Below are 20,764 nucleotides of genomic sequence, written 5' to 3' on the forward strand. Positions count from 1 at the left end.
AAATGGCAGCGTGTCTTTCTGATTAATAATAACTTCTTTACTCATTATGTATTGATGTGGGTGCTGGATGTCAAATCACTCCGTTTTTCAAAGTAATAGCGACTTGGCCCTCATCAATATATATATGTTTTTGTTAATCTTTATTTAATGGTATTCAAACTTGCCAAGTACTTGTACTGCTTGCACAGCTTGGATGACTGGCAGCACAGATGTTAGCAGATGTTAATTTTGTGTATCAAGAGATGATAGCAAGCAAATATAAATTACATTCTTAGATCATTATGGTTGCGTTTACAGTAAATAGCTTCTCAGCGAGTCCTGTTTCTCCCGTGTCTGCACTGTTGTTTGTTGGCTTTCTGTTTATCTAAGAATAAAATAACAATAATTTAAAATTTCCTCACATTCCTTACTCAAGCCACATCCCTTGTATATACCTGATATAATTTCCAGGTTTGGATTTAATATTCATATTCTAAGTTTTTCATTTTAGTATCATCTAAATGTAATTTAATGCTTACTTAATTTGTGTCAGGAAATGTATAAAACACTGGTGATACATTAAAAAAATACCAATATATTGAGCTATTATAAATATGTTTCAAAAAGAATTATTGTATTCCATTACTTAAAGACATAATATAAATTGCAAACAGCATATATAAGAATAAGCGGGTTGGAGGTGCACGGCTATGTATTACTTTCATATAGATAGATAACATGAAATGTATCACAAAATACAGTTGCTGTGGATATCTTCTATGTATGAAAAATATTTCTGTGATATTACATTTATGTTTGAGCCTGAATGAGTGTGTGTGTGTTAGGAACTAACTATGAATACTTTAATAACTACATTTTATACACAACAAGACTCAATTGTGGTAAGACAACTCCCACCCAGGGTACTATTGTTGGGTCTTCGACCTGTGAACAACATCTTCTGCAGAGGGGGGGCGATGTCTCCACACCAGCAAACATTTTCTTGGCGAATTTTAAAAACACTTACGTGTCTTAAACATTTTAGGTTTGTCAATAAAAATCTAGCAATTAGCCATCATTATATCCTCACAAAATGATTTTTTTACGTCTTATATTTCTTATCTAAGGCGAAATGACAGTTATTGCGTTCAGTCAACACCCCCCCGAGTCGCTTCCGCTGCGGTTGAAGTTGGTACAGTCCATAATGTGAAGCTGCACCGTCCCCCTCACGTCAGTTTATGGTGAGTCCGTGTTCACTCCTGCTACACTGAAAGCGTATATCGGCTTTAAAATCCGCCGTGTTTACCGGGATGCTGGGGGGGTTCATGAAACCGTGGGCTCCTGGGCATGGTTCAGTCACCACCAGGAAATGAATATTGTTTATACCTCGTCTATATCACTCATTAGTAGTAAACACGCAGCAGTAGTGTCCGCATGAGAGGGGCTCCTCTGTTGAATTTCAGCCTATTTTGAATTCTTTAACGGTTGAGAAGAGGCAGCAGCAGCAGCAGCCGCCGCCACAGGCAGCAGAACTAACAAGCTCGGACGCTTGACAGGTGCTGTCGCCCGGCTCTGCGTGGAGAGATGCCGCCCGTCCAGAGAACAATGTCTGATCTTCGTACCCGGGCGGAGGGTATGTAAAGACAAATTTTCTTCGTTGTGTGACTTAGTGAACTGTTTGTAAATCGTGTTTACGTGTATTTCATTGTTACCGTAAGAAGGCCGCCGGACAGCAGCTCCCTGGAAGTAACGTTTCAGTATTACAATAACCTGCTGACTAAAGCTGTGATTAACGGTGCCAGGAATCATGGAAGTTCCGGGGGCCTTGAGAGTTTCCCAAAGGAGTCTCTAGACAAAAAGTAACTCGTTTAGCTTTAATACAGCGTTAACTTATGTCAATAAAAGTCAAAACCCAGTGTTTTATCATATATGTGTCTGTATTCCGCACGAAGCTTCTGAAAACTTCCAAAAGCCACGCTAATGTATGGTACACCTGACCGAGCAAACGTAGCACGCACCCATACTGGGGCACCCCGGTACCTCAAAGGTACCATCGTGTCAGAAAACAAGAGAAGTGACCGGAAGTATTGTAAGTTGCAGCCACAAGTCTTCCCACGCAGTAACAAGTGTCCAATGAATGGCATCCTCAGTACTATGGGTCTGGCAATACAGCCATTGTAATTCAGCTGGGACCCTCTCTCCTTCATTACACCAGTAACTTTCCACTGCAACTCAGTTGTGCTTGCCTTGGGAACAGGATGCGGATATCTACACATTACTTAAGTGATTTGAATGCTCATAAGGGAATCCATTTACTCTAAGGCTCCAAAGGCAGCCTGGTAGGTTGGGTTATTTATCCAGGGGAGCACCAGGGGTTGGACACACTGGGTTAATGCTGGCTGCAGATCTGCTATCCAAGATAGCACGATTTCATTATGAAGTCTTTAAATTCCTCCCATCGCTTATATTTGGCTGACCCTAACGTATGACCTTTCTGGACTGGAACAGAATTTATCTGCAGGGATCAACAACATATTGTTTTGGTATTATTCGTGGTACTTACTGCAGTTAGAGTTTCTCTTCTTTCTTGACTTGATTTGGGACGGCTTAGGTTTGATTCATAACTAGAGGCTCAGGCTAATATCTCACATTGAGTTATTGATGTTCAGTATATGATTTTTGGCTGCTTAAGCAAAAACCTTTTAACGTATTTAAAGTTTCTACTATCCATGCATTGATTTACTTTGTGGATGATTAAATCTGTTATTACGGGGTCAGATAATGTTCGTAAGTGAGCTATATCATATATAAACCGAAAATTGTGCCCACATTGTGACACAATCACAAATATTCCCAACAGGTGGCCTTTATATCACCAATTTGTTCTTGCAATCACGGAAAGGACAGCAGTACTTTTTATGTGACAGAACAAATTAGGCTGCAGTAAAATTGTCTTTTTGATTTATGATTGCAGGACAGACAGTTATGAATGACCTGTGGTAAAGAAGAAAATCTGACTACTGTTTTGTTTATTGGTACTTTTACCCAAATATCAGATGCTTGTGCTTGAGAAAGCAGTTTGTGTGCATCTCGCAGTATTACGCATGATCTTGTTGTAAGTGGTTGGGTTTGGTTATGGTTTTGTGTCTTGGTTTTAAAATGCCACCTAAAGCAGTCCCCACACCACAAGAGAAATTATACTTATGCCACTGAAGGCCCCATGCGTCCTACTGGAAGAACTCTAAATAATTAAATACTAATATAAGTTCCATAGAAAGCTGTTGACCAATGTGGCTGTGGCAGTCACAGGAGCAAATACATGAATTATGCAAAAGATATTGTTGTCACTTGCACCCCCCAGCTACAGCTAACTTTTTAGGTTATGAAGAGCACATAATTTTTTTTTTTTTTTAATTTAACTCTATAGCACAAAGCATACACTACCACCCCTTGCTTTAGTAGTATCATGTTGTCTTTGCAGGCATCTTTCTGATAAACCATGTCTGTTCTCTAACATGTCTTCTGGTTGCTTTTATGAGGGCCTAAGCACTCTACCCACCCTTCAGTTTTATTTTTTAATCACCACAGTGCATCAGGCAGGCTTCCATCGAGAAAGGGCAGCCCTCTGCCAGGCTTACCACCTAATCCATCAGCGGCCTTTCTGTCAGCTCTCCATGCTGCACACTCCTCAGCCTTGGCTACCACATGCCACTCCACTCCTCGTCACTCCTCTCCACCAAGCTGTGGAAACATCCAACATCAATGCCAGTCTCTGCCTGTATGTGTTGCCAAAATAACCTTATCTAGGACACCTAGGGTGCAGGTGACGTCAGTAACTATCAGCATGTTTAATGTGTGATCCCACGATGACAGACAGACACCTTCAGTCTCTCTAATACATATTTATATGAGTCGTGGGAAGACACTTAACACCTGCTCCCGCTGCCTGGATGGGAAAGTTGATTGATATTAAGTTAAGGCTAGTCAGACAGCAAGATGCATCCTGTTTGCCGCCTCAGCTTGCATTCTTATCTGAAGGCAGGCCAACCCCCCCCACAAACCCTACAATTAACACTAGAGGGAGAGTACAGGCAGGTAAGCTTGTCCTGTGAGGATGAAGCTATCAAAAGACCAAATGCTTGTCTTTTCATGTCAGCTGGTTTACATAAGAAAAAGTGCTCTTCAGCATCTGTTTTTCGTTTTTGGTTTTGAGTGACACAATGTAATCTGTATCCTCTTTAAGCGTTACACCTTTACCTTTGCCATTTGCACGATTTTTTTTCCCCATGTGTTAAGTGAAGCAGGATCTTCCCCTGTAGCGTTTCAGTAACACCGGCTAAGCCTTAGTCCGTCTGAATGGTGGTTATAGCATGGGGAGGGAGACTGGAGGGGTATAGACTGCTGCCTTCTGAGGGGATTGAGAGCTGCCCATGTGCCTGGCGGATCACTGGCTGATAATAATGTGGCACAAAAGCCCATCACGCCACTAAATCCCCTGTCTGGGGCCACTGGTGTGTCATATCAAGTCCCCTCGGGCCTCTCCACTCTGTGTGGCAGTATGAGACATCTCCACTCCTCTGTTTTCCATTTAATGTGCTGCCTCCATCACTAACCTCCAGCTACTCTAATATGTGTTCCTGAAATACTCATTTTCCCTCACCTGAAATGATTCTGCTCTGTGTCCGAAGCAAAGTACATGTAGCTGCTTATTGTGAGGAAGGGGAATGTGTCACGTGTGCACATGTCCACACACACAACCTATTCTCACATTCACTCATGCATGTCGCTGTATTGACTTGTGCTAAGGAAGATCCATGAGCTGATGAGCTAAAACTTCACGCAGTATCATGAGGATTGCTCTTTGAAGATAAGTCACATTGTCCTATTCAGGGTTGAAACAAATTGTTGTCTTGATTTTCAATTAATCTGTTGATTAAATAATAACTTAGCGTAACCCTAGGGTTAAGGTACAGACCATAAATTTTGCTATTTTGCGCTTTGTTACATGCTGCTCACTATCTCTTTCTAGCAACATTTTATTCTCTGACTCCAATAAAGACACAGCATCTTTTTTCCCAATTATATTCCATTTACAGTTATAAACTCAAACTCAAATACTGTAATGTCTCAATGTTCTGACTGTTTCAAGAGTCCTTGAACTATCCCTTGTCTGGAAATTATTAAATCCTCTTGATCTGCTGGCCAGCTGGAGAGATACTGTAATGTTGCTCAAATTGAACGTTATTTACGAGCCACTGAAAAGCTGTGTTGCACATATATACACATAGGGAGATAAATCTTTCATACTCCTCAGCCTACCCACCCACAGTACCTAAGATGTACTGTGACTGTGTTCTCACCACCTGTTCCCAAATGTCAAACAAATCATGAAAGCAGCATTAGACAGAGAAAAAGCCCTTAAACTATATTCACAGCCACGTATATTTACTTCTGTTTTTCTTTTTTCTTTTTCTTTTTTTTTTTTGCTGGTAAGCAGAAGTGTGGTTTCTGGCCTGGTTGTGTTTGTCTATGTAATGGACACACCCCTGAGCAGCAGGAAAATGCAGAAAGCCTGCACGTGACCAGAGACAGTCAGTGCGATCATGTCGCAGTGGGACGACAAGGTCAGATGGAAAGGTGTCGGCAGGCACTCCACGGGGAAGCGACACCATCAAGGGTTCGGAAGATTAAACTCTTGCTGCCCTTGACCCCCAAGATCTCGAAAATTTTATGACTGCTTTCAGGTCTCAACTTTATATTCAGTTGGGCCACAGGAGTGCTTCCACTGAGAGATGCTTGGTTCATGTAAAATCACACATTAAGGATTTCCACATATCATAGCAGTATTTACTGTGTGTTTATGCGCACCCTCACTAGAATTACATTTTTTAGCAGATACTTGTGAGTTCTGATTCTCCATAGGTGGGCTTGATGATCTGAGACTCACATAGACTTGTAGTCAGATAGATGTCATCCTAGAGACATGCTTTATGCAGGAAGTACAATACAAGGTTGCAGCTTAATCTACATTTTTGTGCTGTGCTATTTCTGTCTTATCTTCTAATCTTACAGATCAAGCACATATTCTTTAGTTGATTGCACTAACAGAACAATAACTCTGTCATCAACTTCACGAATGCCTGTGTACTTACACTAAGCTGTGGTGTAATTGATCCTGCTGTTAATAGGTAGCTTAAATACATTAATGTTGTTGAGGACTGAGGGCCAGATAAGAAAGTATCCACACTGCTGTTTCCTAAAAGTGGGAACTAAATGGGCTTGTCTGTGTGTTTTGCACACAGGTTACTTACTTTGTAGCTTTGGAGATGCCCGTTTAGCCCGTTTGATGAACACATTGCTAACATGTCACCTCAGGTCACCGAGCATCACTGAAACACTGGGATGGATTAATTGTCGTTGCTCAGCCATTTGGATATTACAGCTATTTTTAGAGAACATATGATAGAATTTGCTATGGTTGTCTGTGTTAGGATTTTGCCAGCATTTCAGATTCGAGTGCTGAACTTGATTATTGATTACTTGTCTTTATTAAGTGTAAAATATTAACTTTTTTGGATACTTTGATTTTCTTGCCAAATGCAGCTGCACATTGCACACATATGCAGATGTAGGCCTATATTACAGTTGGTGAAGCTCACTGAATTTAGATATTTTTGACAGCAGAATAGTCCCTCTGTTATTATATATTATAACAGAGGGACTATTATTATATTATTATAAATATTGTCATATTCTTTGTCAGTTAGGTTAAAAATGGCCCACATGCTGACTGACGCAGACAGGAAATGTCTGAACAACTGTTATACTCGCTGCTATGAAATTTTGTACAGACATTCGTGGCCGTCAGAGGATGAACCCCTCTGAATTAGCTGGAACCATAACTTTTACATTTAGCACCATGAGCAGGTTGACATTTAGGGCAAATACTAGCATGATAAGAGGCAAAGCTAAGAAGTGTAACACGATTAACATTATATCTGCTTCAGCATGCAGATGTTAACATTTAGCTCAGGTATTGCTCCACTAGCATAGCCATAGACTCTTAGTCGCACGCCATATGCTCTTCTTTTTCACCATTCACAAAGTCTCACACAGCAGCGAGGTTTCTGTCCCTGTAGATCCCTTGTTAAGCTTAGCCTGACCAGCCCTGTGATGTCATAGTAAGCCCAGCTGCCCATGTTGTCCCTGGACTGTCCGTCCCACTATAGCCTGCCTGAGCTTATGAGGAGCCAGACAGAGCCGAACAGGGAGGGGGATTAATTCTGCAGCTGCCCTGTTGTTGTTGTGAATGCTGGTTACAGCACTGTGATCTGATAAGCGACTTATGGATGTTACTGTTGCTTAGATCGAAGCAGTATCTATATCCCCTTACAGCCTCCACCCCACACCAACCCCCTCCGTCCCATTCACAAATTGTCGGAGATCTGGGGGCTTTCATTGCATAGTTTTCCTATGGACTTTCTGGGACTTTTTGCCATGAATAGACTGTGGCTGTTCTGTTCACTGAAATATTTATTTGGCATAAATGAATCATGTGCAGATCTTTCTTTGGTGGTGATGAGCAGATATAAATGGCACATTAGGCTGACTGGGTTGTGAGGTTGAGAAATCATCAAGAATTCCAGAGAATTTCCAGAAAGAATTGGAACAAATGGGACATTAATTTTTACAGGAGATAGCCCCAGGTTAAGTAAACAGTGTGCAGACTCATGAGGCTCAACTCTGTACTGTCGCTCACCTTTCTGTCTTACTTTTTTAAGGTACTTGTTATGCGGTAGTCTTTGTGTGTTTAATGTTTCTGCTGGAGGCAGTTCACTCGTCATTCCAATTCCTTTTCTTTTTCAGTAAAGTATTTGATGCAGCTTTTCTTCACGAAGCCTCTTTACTGTGGTTTGGCTGCCATTCACTTCTTCGTTTTTGTAAACTCAAGCTGCCTGCATGCCCCCACCCACCCTGGTATTATTGAATGAATCGTGTGGGAGCCTGGTTGTGGCCAGGTCACGTGCCTTCTCATCTATACTTTACTGACCAGCCTCTCAAGCTCATTAGTGCTCGTCCAGTGTCTCAGCAGTTACACTGGACTTGGCCCGGACCTGTTCCTGGGAAGAACAAAAAGCCTCTTTAACGTTTTGTTTTGCCTTCAGATGGATGTCCCAACCCCAGGTAGGACTCATGGACCTTTCTCCAGAATCCTAAGACTTGATCGTGGAGCCAACTCACTCATCACTGTGTAAACATAGATACAGAAGGTGATGACTAAAAGATGTTGTAAAAATGCAGCCAGCATGTGGTGTAATGTCTTTTGTGAGTTGTTCTAAAAGCTTTATTTGAGGTCTAACACGAATATCCTGAATAAGATACCGTTGCTAAAAATATCTTGACTGTAACAACCGTTGATCCTCTTATTTTAAAAACAAGGATTAGTGCCGTTACTGACAATAGTGAGCCAATATACAAGCCATATTTAGAGATTTATTTGGAAGCTGAAATAGGTCAGCTCTGTATGACCAGTTGGTTATCGTTTTCTTTAACATTTAAGCCTGCGTGCATGACGTGTAGGTAAAATGCTTGAGTATCAGCTTGTTATTGTTCCTGTCATTGCAGAAATCAGATGTGTTTAATCTTGCTAGTGTTGACAGTCATGGCAGCAATAATTTTCTACCCCCACCACTTCGGCCTGACCTGAGTGAATAATTTACCACCCAGGATATCATAAATCTTAAGAGGATATGATCTTTAACCTTTTTTTTTTAATCTATGAACCTTATATCATGTGAGTATTGAGGAACAGTAAGTTATTGCTTTCCAGTACCAGAGTAATTGTGATTTCTCTCAATTTGTTGTGTTTGAGAGTGTATTTGAGAATTTTTGTAAGGTTTTTGTAAGGATTGTATTGTAACTATTACTTTCTAGAGGATAAGCTTTCCATGTGTAGACACACATAAATTATCAATGTCAATCTGATTGACATCATTTAAGTATCTTAAAAAATTCTCCCATGTCTCACGAAAGGGATTTTCCACATTCAATCTTTTCAGAGTATCTCTGTAACCTGCAATAATAAGACAGACTGGGGAAGACCGGCATGCCTTGATCAATGCCAAGTCATGCTGGGCCCAGTTTTTTTCCCATTGGGCACCCTCTCCAAAATACGTGCCCCCTTGTGACTATTGTTTCACCCGTCTGTCTGTTGGCTGACACAAGCAATAATCCTGACATCTGGCCTGGATCCAAACTCATTACGACACTTGATGGCATTGATCCTTCCTCCAGAGGCTTCCCCCTCAGAGCTTTATTTGGCTCCTTCTTACTCTTTTCTCTCTTCTTTTTCCTTCCCTCTTCCGTTGTTTTCATCTACATGTAGCTAGCTAGTATGGGTAACATGGTGGCCCCATTAATAAATGAAAGGTGTTGTTATGAACCTTATATAATAACACAGACTGAGAATTATATTAACAGTGAGTATCCTCCCAGTTTCCTCATTCTTTATTGTTGCCAGGGTAGTTGAGCGTGACACATCTGCAGTTAATGAAATTAGTGCTGAGAAAATGCACAGTGTCCACCAGGGAATATTAAAAGCAGTTCCCACTGAGACATCTGTGGTAATGGCCGAGTACATTACCCACACAGTGTGGTAAAAACTAAGGAAATGAGAGGGATACAGGGGATGTTATTAATGCTTATAGAGGGGAAACTGAGGAAAGGCTATTTTAATGATGGAACCTCCTCCACCTCTCACCCTCAGTCTTTTTCTTTGTAGTGTTGGTCTGTCAGTATTGGCCTTGTGTACTACTTTTAAATTTGATAAAGGCCACAGTTACAGTTCAGCTGCACATGAATGTCGGGTTTATTTCCGTTTTTTGCTTTTAGTCTGTTAGCTCTAACAGCTCTGCATTTTGATGACAGACTGTGCACGTATTGGTTTGTTTCTGTAAAATAATGAAAGCCTGCTTTTATTCATCCTTTTCAACTGAAATTGGATTGACTGGCTAGAATACTACATTTGCGTCTCCCTGACAACACCTTAGGTCCTGCTGACCACTCACTGGCTCTAGGTCTACTTTTACTCTTCTAATACAATTGAAGTAGCCTTTAATTGGATCAGGTAGTACTTGAAGACTTTGGTAGCACAGCTCTTACATACCTGATCATAAGTCTTTTATGCTAACACCTAGCTGTAGTCTTAATAACATAACAACACACAAGATAAGATACCTCACTGACATGTATTGCAACAGATTGTTAAGAAGGTCTGTCACTCTCTGCAAATTGTACCCAGTTACCCTGTTAAGTGCATGTGTTACAGTGCACTATATTTTTGCTTCAAAAAAGTACAATAAATGAACAAATATGGTGAGTCATGGAGTATAAGCTTTGCTGTGTAAGAATGATGGTGCTATATTTTATTTTCATATCGTCAGGACGTAATCTAATATACTGCTGTTGTAGGTTCAATGCAAAACTCTAGAAACATTAGTTTGTTTTTCCTTTGACTGAGTAAGGTTGCATATCTGCCGCAATAAACAATTTTGTGCTGTGTGTTTTTGCTTTTGGAGTTGAAGAATGTGGATCTAATGCTGCTGTGACTTAGTGGAAACAAAAATGGTCCCAAAGGGGATGATATGAGTAACTCTCATTAGCTTCTCATCAGTGTTCCCGGTAAACAGATGCTAGCTATATGAGGTGGGCTATTCTGACTAGCATGGCCAAACTAACCGGCAGCAAGTGACACACTGTCATAGTATTTGCGGCTATGTCTGAAATCTTTATAATGAGTCATCAACATTTTACACTATCAGTCTGGGACAAACACGTAAGTGTTGCCCTTTGGTCTACTCGGAAACCTGGCATTTTAAATTCAATTACTGCCTTGTAAAATGGAGGACTGATAATTGTACTGTGGTATTTGGAACCTTTGTTTAGAAGTGGAACCATACCATCATAGTATACAGGGCCAGACATTAAAATTTTTAAGTGCTGGTCACAATCTGTATGGACTGTTTGGTGACCACAGAGTAACTTCTTGTGGCCACAAGCCAGTGGGCCATTATACAAAACCTTGCTATAGATATGTTAAATGACAAAATACTGCATATTTGACCATAATATAATTGTATACAACCCCTTGTGTAAGAGTAAGAGGACTAGGTTAAGCAGCAGCAGTTGCAACTGGTGCATTGCAGCACCTGGTCTACCTCAGCACACAGGCTCCTGCTGCGAGGGCTCGTTCAGAACAAAGAGACACAACATCAATCATTGCTGCTCAGCCAGCTCCCTGGCCTGCTATTCCACACAGACCTTATGCTGCAGTCACCAGCTATGCGAGCCCCGTTTCATTTGTCATCGTAGACACTAATGCCTTGATCACCCAAGCCTCTTAAAGATTTAGTTTCTTGACTTACTTTGTTAACTGGCTTTGTCCCTTGGTGTGTTCAAGCTGAAATCTCTCTTCAGTATATTATCGATTTCTATTGACAGGTAATTGAACAGGAGGTTTGATATCACTTGATAACAGCCGCTCTGCAATTCTTATTTTCTGTTATGATTTTTGCAGAAACATCTTTGTTTGTTTGGTTCTTTGTATGCCTTCAGTATACAGTGTACAGTAGAGGGATGACAGGAAACACTGAGTGAAAGGTGGGGATTGACATGCAGCTCAGGTCCCTGGTCCTGCATGAAACTGTGATCCTGCAATTCATGGCAAGGGCATTGACCTCAAGGCCAGTGAGGCGCACTGTGGAGCATCACTTTGAATAAAAATATTGCTGGAAATAATTTCCATTTCTTTTGCATCGATACTGCATATTGTGGTGTATACTTTCTGATGCTGTGCACATTATTGCCTGCAAAATGTTTGTACTTGTCCACACTCAGTGAGGTAGCTTGCCTTTGAGTCAGTGTCCTTTCCCTCACCTTTACTCAGTGCTGTTTGTCATTCCCAAACCACCTGTCTTTCCTGTGTTACCAGGTGAGCTCTTGGCTGCAAAGTTTGTTTCACTTTTGGCTGGATGAGGCTTGACCTGCTGATAAGCAAAGAAGAGGGAAGTTATTCAAAAGGAAACAACCTCTCTTGTCGTTATCGTTCATTGCCATCTTTAACTTCAAGGACTCTCACTAGTTAACTGCATCATATTACAGACACAATGCAGTTGGCTTTACCTAAACAGTACTTCTCATAATCACAGGCATCATGGTAGGAAGTTTCCACCCTAAAGCAGTAGGCCCCTGTTGCTCTCTGGAGCCACACCCCCTTTTGCCACCATGCTAATCCAGTAGAACCCACCTATTCTGATCTGACGTCTTGCATAATCAGTGGCCAAATGACTACAAGGGGCCAGATATTTTTAGCCCAAGAGCACATGCTAAGGAGAGAAAGTATCAGGAGATGATGGAGGGAAGAGGGAAGCCTTGGCAGCCACTCCTCAGTAATCCTCCATGCTAAGTCAAGTGGATCATTAAAATAACAAGAGCTGTAATTTAAGATTCAGGTTTTGTGTAACATGAGTGAGAAAGTGCTAAGAGTAAGGTGAGAACGAGAGAGGAAAAAAGAGAAAGTTGCAAGTGTGACTTTGAAGACCGTGTCAGCCCTCTTCTTTGTTTCACTTTGACTTGACGTGACATGAAAGATATACTGTAGGCAGACGAGGGAGGAGGAGAGGTTGTCACTAGTGCATATCTGGCAGAGGCTCTGGTTACAGTACCTCGTGACATTGTGCTTTGTTGTTGTTGTTGATGTTTCAAATCAGCCAGCTTCCTTGTACGTCCTCCTGCATGCCTCAGAATGGCTTTTCCTTCTATTTTTACACACCGGGGGTTTATCTATAGTTGTGGAAGCTGTGCTACGCCTGCCCTAACCTCATGACACCACTACGACAGCATGCTAGGGAAGGCCATCTTGCACCCACTGATCACATGCATGCAACTTGAGAGTCTAGGAATACTGTTGACTGAAGAGTTTTACAGTAGTGCTTTCTTGGCAGTCCTGAGTGCACTAATCTAGACATATCAATTAAAAGACGAGGATAGGGAAATGTGAACCCTGAGGAGCCCTGCTGTTCCTGTTTTTTTTTAGTAATTTCCAGTCTTACACAAAAGGCGATCCCTGTCAAATCAGCATATGTGTGTGTGCTGTATTTTTGTTTCAAATGGTAATTTCTTTTGTTAAAATGCTGTTTGCCTTTACAGAAGGTGTGTATGCATTGTACATCTTTGCAAGTGACTCTCAATCGAGAGATTCTGTGGTGCGTTTCTTCTATTTGCCATCCTGCACTTCAATGAGCAGCTTTCCACTAGAGGCTTGAGATATTCCCACAATATCCCTAGACATCTATTTTTCATGACACAGCACCCGTCTCCAAGCATGGAAAGAAACAGGACATGGTGTCCGTCTGTGATGCTTTGGACCTTGCAGAGAAAGACAAAGAAACGCCTCTTGGTTATCAAAACATAAAAAAGTGTTTAATCTTTAAAGAAAATGCATGCCTAAGCATCTCTGCGACCCACGCAGAGCCTGCTTTCGATATATTGATTTAGCCAACACAGTTACATCCCACGTGGTTGAACTTGGTATGAGCAGAGCTGGAGATAAAAGGAGCATTATCCTTCTGAGAACAAGGTTTATTTTCATTTTTAACAATAATGACAGCTTCCATCAATTAAACTTTCTTTTTTAATTTAATGAGTAAGGTGTAATGTTGAAGTGGGGGAGTGAATGAGCCTGGGAATTTATTCGTTCGGTTTGGACTAAATATGTAGCGGGACTGGTTATCACTTTTTAGGTTAAGCTCATATTCTTTACTCGCACATTGTGTGATACTGCAGTGCAAATGAATATTCAACAATAAACCAAGACCTTGCATGTACAGTACCTCTGTATTGTAGTTATCTATTGGCGCACTGATCCAGCTGCTCCAGATAACCCATTCTAGCTACGCCAGCAGGATGTAAGTCTTGACAGGAAATTCTGATCTCTAATCACAACACGTTTCCAGCAACAAATAAATAAAAATATGAGCTTTAAGAAGTCCCTTAGACAATCAAACTACGGACATTTACTGAATGATTTGGATATATCAGAATTTTTGATATATCAACGAAAGTACTTAACTTAAGCCACAGATTTTTTAAAAAATAATGGTTACACATTTTTATTGATAGACACTGAAGTTTAGGAGGATGCTTGTCATATTTGGTGTATATCAGTCTACAGCTACAATAGCAGAATTACTGCTTTGCTTCATAGATCTATGCTACTTCGTATGAGTCAGCCTTTTAACATAATGCAGGTAATTCTCTGTATTGTTATAGAGTTGTTTTTTCCTGATTTTACTGTGGTGGCAAAGTAGTAAGGAAGAAAGGAGCGTAGGAGTAATAAGAGATGTATTGTCAGTGCCATTTGGCAAACCCACTGTTAAAGTTTGCAAAGCACCTTTTCACTCTGTTAAGATAATAATTTGAGTATTATGCTGCTCTCAGATTATCCCAAGTGTATCATACAGATAATCACAAACGTCAGCTCAATTTATTGCGCAGGCTGCATGAACAGTAGCTTATTCCGGTGATCAGTACATTTTGTACACCTTCACGTCGTGTATACATGAAAATAAAGGCTTTGTAATGTAGCTGAAATCACTTTTCAGTACATGATGTCTATTTAAAGAGCATCCCGATGAGAAAAGACGGCACCAAAAATGACCAAGAATCTTTTGGTGCTGTGACTCAGACATAACCCAAATGTTTATATACAGAAAAAAACATTTACATTTAAGGCATCTAAGGCACTAATGTCAACTGTGAAGTGTTGCTTCAATTGCTGACTTGCCATTTAAAAACTTTAAGATTTTATTTGGGGGATTTTTTTCAGCATGCAACTCCAAGGCTTCAAATCACCCTTTTCTTCTTACTTTTTTTGTGTTCCTCAAAGCAGATTTTGTATCTTACAGAATGTTTTTTCTTCCATGCTGCAGGATATGAAAAGACAGAGGATGCTTCAGAAAAGACATCCTTAGCTGACCAAGAAGATGCCCGACTGATACACCTCAACCAGCCGCAGTTTACCAAGTTTTGCAGCAATCGAGTTAGGTAAGGAGACATATTTATGGACATATAGTGAATGTGATGGAAAATATTCATGTGTTGTGTGCAGAATTTCCAAGTTAAAATTGTTTTGTCAAGACCTGCGGTATGCGGTCATCATCAAGATATTTAAATGCGAGTTGCATTAGGATAGTATCAAATAAAGTATCGTGATGTTTTGGATGGTGCGGCGTAACCAACAGGGAAACCAACAAACTCAAGTGCTGGCAGCAGCTCTGCATAAGATAACTGCAGCTCTTTTTTAGGTTGCAGTTGGTTGGTATTCCATGTAAGCTTTATGCTTGAGTCTCAAATATTGATGGATTATCAGAAATAATGCAGCACACCAGAGAAATGTGAGGAAATTGACGACCGATGTAATGCTTTGAGATGGGCAAGGTTAGAGTGTTTTTTCTGTTTCCTAAGTGATTTTTTAAAATATTTTATAGTATTAAATCAGTTCCTTCCAAGGCTGTTTTTTTTCTTTTACTTTTTCAGTGTGTGGGTGTTGATTTACTATCACATGTCTACATATATATATTTTTTTATTTTATTTGCAGCTCATGTAGTAAACCACCAGAGTCAATAGTTATAGTTTCACTAGATCAGCCCTGTCAGCAGTTTTAATGCCAGGTTGCATGCATAGGTTTCTTCCCTATGCATTTAGTCGGACGTTGTGTTCATGATTTGCGTGGGTTCTGGGAAACAAAATTCCCTCTATTCTCCCACAATGGTGCTTAGGAATAGAATTACACAATGGTCTGCTCCACTATGTCCACATAGCTTCCAGTTTCGAGTCTGCATGGACGGACTCAATGTTTTTCTGAGCTGAGGAAGCAACAGATTTAAAGCAGTCCTTCCATCAGAAAGCAACAACATATACAACATATAGAGGTTTAAAAATAAAGCTGATGAGTACAGGCTCCTGTCTTTGTTAGCCATGAAAATGTGGCTTCATACCAGTTCCACAGATACAGATTCTTCTCCCATGTCACTTAAAACTCCATTTTATTCAAGTTGCTTAAAAATAATTCACACTCAACGTTGTATCTTGTCAAAGATTTTGCTGTTTGTGTGAATAACCGCTATTTCAGACTTTGGTAATTGCAACCCAGAGGCCATCAGTGCTTTTCATGGTGACCTGCAGCATAACTTTGCCACTTTGCCTTTAACCCGACACCTTCAGACCTTCAGAGTCACAAGCAAAACAGTTGAAGCATAACTAGCCTGAGAAGCTGCAATCTAAATGTGAGCGAGGGGAGGTTTTGCTCAGAGCTAGCAATCTTGACAAGTTGTAATTTATTTTAAGAGCCATTTGAACATATGTTGTAAAAAAAAAATGGCTGTAAGAGAAGACATTTAAGATAACTTAATAAAATCTGTTTTCCTCTGACACGATGGCAAAGCATAAGAGATTTTCTGTGTATGCCTGGGATGATGCTCACTTGTGCCAGTTGCGAGCATGAGCAGCAGGACACCGACTGCATTTCACTGAAGGGCTACTGGTGATTCTCTGAAAAATCCAAATTGTAAAATTCTTTTCAAGATTTGAATATAAGATTCAAAACCTTGTATTCAACCTTCTTAAGATCTATTTTTTAATACATGCCCAGTAGTGCTGGTAATGGTTTTGCTGTGAGGCATCACCATGACACCACCTGCAGCCATTACCTGTAAGATTTGTACCACATGTATAATGGAGCCTTAGTCCAGATAAACCAAACTGGCCCTTTTCAGTTGTTCTTCTTGGAAGAGTGCAGTGCTTTTGGCATTAGAGGTCGGGCTTGTCGGGTAAGGCCGTCCTCTGTCAAGGAATATTACTGTTAGAATTCCTGCTGCATGATCAGCCTGGGATACGTGTGTGTTTACACAGACGCAGCTCTAAACTGAGCAGGACTGATATGTTAAAAAAGCACGTGTGCTTATGGTTATGCCATTCATTGACAAATAACTGAGCACAATCAGCTAAGAGAAATGTGGAATAGCTTAATCTAGTTTGTTTCCCTAAATTATTCAAGTGTAAGAACATACACACTTATTCTACCTTCATTTAGTTCTCTTAAGTTTTATAGCTATTATTAACCTGTGTGGAGTACCAATCTTATTTCATCAGACAAGTTGATGTAATATGGAATTTGCTCTGAGAAAGCTCCTCTGCATCAATTAAAATAAAAGTAAATGCATTTTTTTGACCTTACCTAAAGTGGTTCATGGACTGCACTCACTGAAAAATGAAGGAAAATATCACGTTGGCCCCATTCAGCTGAAGCTGTAGTTGTTAAATAAAATCACTATGATCAAAATAAAGCCAATAAAATGATCAAGAATTGGTTATTAATATAGACTTAACAATGTTCAACTGATCTGAATATTACAGTGCTGATTATGGCTTTGGCTCCCATCTCCCCGATCAGTCAGATTCAGTCACTTAACTGTGACTGTTTTATTAATATCTAAGTTTGTGTGTGTGTGAAAGTATGTATAGTGATTTGAATGCTTATAGTGCAGCTTGTGTCTCATCACATCCTTTCAGAGGTTTCAGCGTGGCTACATTATGTGAATGCAGTCTGCAGATGACTTGGCTTTTTTTGAGTCCTTCTTTGTCTTTGTAGTTTTGATCCCAGATGTGCCCAAGCATTCAGCTCAGACCGTGAAGGCACACTGACCTCGAGGCTGCTCTGAAGATCTAATATGTTTGTTCAAGAGCATTGGTTGGTGTCTCAAAGTGACCTGTGGAGACCCTTAGAGGAGACCCTTAGAGGAGCTTCCTTTCACTTGCTCCCATTCATCCTCTGCACCATCACAACCTGCAGAATATGTCAGTGCTCTGAGTCCTGTTCAGGGTCCAGACAGCCACCCTGTTAATCTTTGTTATACCTGAGAATTGTCCTGGCCTGTTTGTTCAGCTGAACTGGTTTGTCAGCTTGCAGAACTGGTTGTAATGTGAAAGTGATTAATTGCTGATGCAAAATGTTGTATGTCAAACAGGTGTGGCTGTGCAAACCATTTTACAAAACACACACAAAAAAACCCAAAACATTTTGTGTATCCATTAAATGATAGTATTATATGTGTTGTGTGGAAAAGAGGAGACATCCATAGACAGATGGACACAAACGTGCACTGACCCACGTGCACATTGAATCAAAAAAAATTTTTTTTGAGTTCAGAAGCTTAATTTTCTCACTCTCAACCACTCGCCCTACACATTTCACTGAGTAGTATTCGTTAAGTTTTTCATTTTTACAACATACTGTAATCAAACACTAAACAGAGTTTGATGTCTCAGCGACTTGTGAGCTGCAATACTTCTTGCAGTGGTAAAGATACAGGCTCGCCTTGAAAGAACATTAAACGGCATAAAGGTTACTGGTCAAACCGTTTCTTTGACTGAATACAAGTTCTGCATATAGTTATATTTACCTACACGATTATTTGAACAAGCAGGGACCTATATTATCATCCTTAATGGCAACTCGGATGTTATCTAACCACCTGCTGGACCTTATAGTCATGATACAGAAATCTGTGTGTACTTTTCTTTGACCGCAAAAAAGATAAACGGCACTTTGCATATGAACTGAACACCACTTATACAGCCCACTGAATGGGCTGTATAAGTGGTGACTAGCTGACGGCCTTGATTGTCTCTTTTGTGGTTAAATATATGGTAGTAACACCTGCTGGCCTGACCAGAGCACTGTAAGAGGCTTGATATGGTCCATTAGTTTTGTCACTTCTTTGTGTGTTAGCTTTATTTAATCTATTTTTATGCATGTGGAATTTCTGTCTGAAGCACTTTAGATTTAGTTTAGACGATGAGATTCTGTAACTTAGAAGTCAAAGGAAGTGCATTGTATTTGTATTGTAAATTAGTGTATTCCTAAAAGGTTTACTCTGCCAACCCCAAGCTGAACAGTTGTCCAAGTCAGCTTACAATTGGGCGAACATATTTGTGATAAGTTGAGGAATGCAAAAAAAGCCAAGTGTTATTATTTGGTTGAAAACACAGATTTAGCATCTGAAATATTACACAAGTCCTAATGCATTTTCATTCTGAATATACACTGCTTTTGAAACAGTCTCAAACCATTCCTAAATTCCCAAAAGTCAAACCTTTTTTTTTTTTTCTAGAAATGTGATTCATTGACATTTGACATTTTTGTAAACCTACAGATGAGCTGAAATTTGTGTACAGGGATTTCCAGACCTTTTACTCCTATAAGTATTTATCTATCAACAGCTGGTCTGTGGGCCTTAGCAGCCCACTCAGAGCCAACCGTGGCCTGTGGGTTAGACATGACCTAGTCATTTTAAACAACATAACCTGCTGTCATTACCAATCATGGAGGTTTTGCGAGCCACAGTGATGAACAAGAACAAAGTAATAAATAAATAAATGACTCAGTAAATAAAATAATAAGCCATTAAGTGCACCATAGTAATATCAAAAATAAATGTGGGTGGTGGAAATGTTAATAGATGCCTTTAAAAGTTCTTCAGATCAGTGCTGCATATCTGCGAATGTGTAGAGGAAGTGTTTCTCTCCTCTCGGTCCTTAGGGTGCTGCCAGGAAATAAAATGTAAGATCCATAATCATCCGTTAAACAGAGTGTTAAATGAGCTCTTTATCTTGCCCTGTCTCAGTGGAGGAAGTAATACGGTGTACAGAAGGAACTGGAGAGCAGGACAGTGCATGCTTTACCGTAACGCACCGTGGGATCAGAAATAGGCCTGGAGTGAAGAAAATAGAGAGATAAACGATAAAGCTAAGGCCTTTAGGCTAAACCTGCCTTAGAGCTTCACCAACGTCTGTTTCTTAGTATTCCAAGCGATAGACCAAGGCAGTAACTACAGTATACATCGGCTCTACCGGGCACTATCTGTCTAATGCCCAATGGGGTCACTGGCACCTATTGTGAATGCACACATGGTACTGTTATGGGCTTTGGATGGTGTGTGACTAAGTATTTTCCAACACGCAGAAGGCTACTGTATTTCAGTTGTGACTTTACTGAACGATGTAATTGATTTACATCAGATTTAATGGGTGGACATGTGACTGTAATAGCCTGGAGTATGTGTTATGTCAAACACACACCATCCAATACATACACTCTCTCACTGACCCACAAACAGACGCACATACTGTATTTTTGTTTGCTTTAACAACAGTCAGCACATCCCACTTCCTGGTATTTAAATGTCTCTCAGCCTTCCCTTTGGCTTGCGGCTTGTGATGGCAGACTTTGAGCTTTTTCTTTTTTCTAGATCACTATAAAGTGCACAATAAAGATCACGATACCTCGCAACCTGTAGCTGCAATACTGCATCCAGATAGTGTCATCACTGCCTTCATATGGATTTGTTGTAAATGACTTAACCTTGTATCTCACTTCTTTTGCTTTATCTTTGCTTTTACTGCCTTGTTTTTGTTTGTTGTGTTCCAAGTTACTGTCCCTTCTCTCCATTCTGTTCACTGACAAGCTCACACCCCTTGACAAATGTGCAAAAGGCCTGTTGAAATGCCCAAATAGATTCAAATCTATTTGTAACTCCTTTGTTTGTCTTTTTAGAATGATAACATCATTACATAGAGATCACTGAGAAATCTCCTGTGTTCCCCCTATGTGTCACCCTACATGCTTACAGCTTTACAAGTGTTACTACTACATTAAAGTAGAGAAAG

General features: G+C 40.3%; 1 protein-coding gene across 7 annotated transcripts in view; it reads left to right on the forward strand.

Moving 5' to 3' along the window:
* The first annotated feature begins 1,141 nt into the window (after nucleotides 1–1,141).
* Nucleotides 1,142–20,764, forward strand: part of atp8a1 (ATPase phospholipid transporting 8A1) — a 96,780-nt gene continuing 77,157 nt past the window's right edge. For 6 of the 7 annotated variants that reach the window (XR_006844855.1, XM_046405784.1, XM_046405786.1 and 3 more), the window contains exons 1-2: nucleotides 1,230–1,612; nucleotides 14,967–15,081. Coding sequence is in view for 6 of the 7 variants with exons in the window: in XM_046405784.1 (XP_046261740.1) it covers nucleotides 1,564–1,612; nucleotides 14,967–15,081 (164 nt within the window). In the remaining variant the exon portion in view is untranslated. The other variant, XM_046405783.1, reaches the window with a different exon arrangement.

This window comes from Scatophagus argus, chromosome 12, assembly GCF_020382885.2.
Source record: "Scatophagus argus isolate fScaArg1 chromosome 12, fScaArg1.pri, whole genome shotgun sequence".
NCBI classification, from domain to species: domain Eukaryota; kingdom Metazoa; phylum Chordata; class Actinopteri; family Scatophagidae; genus Scatophagus; species Scatophagus argus.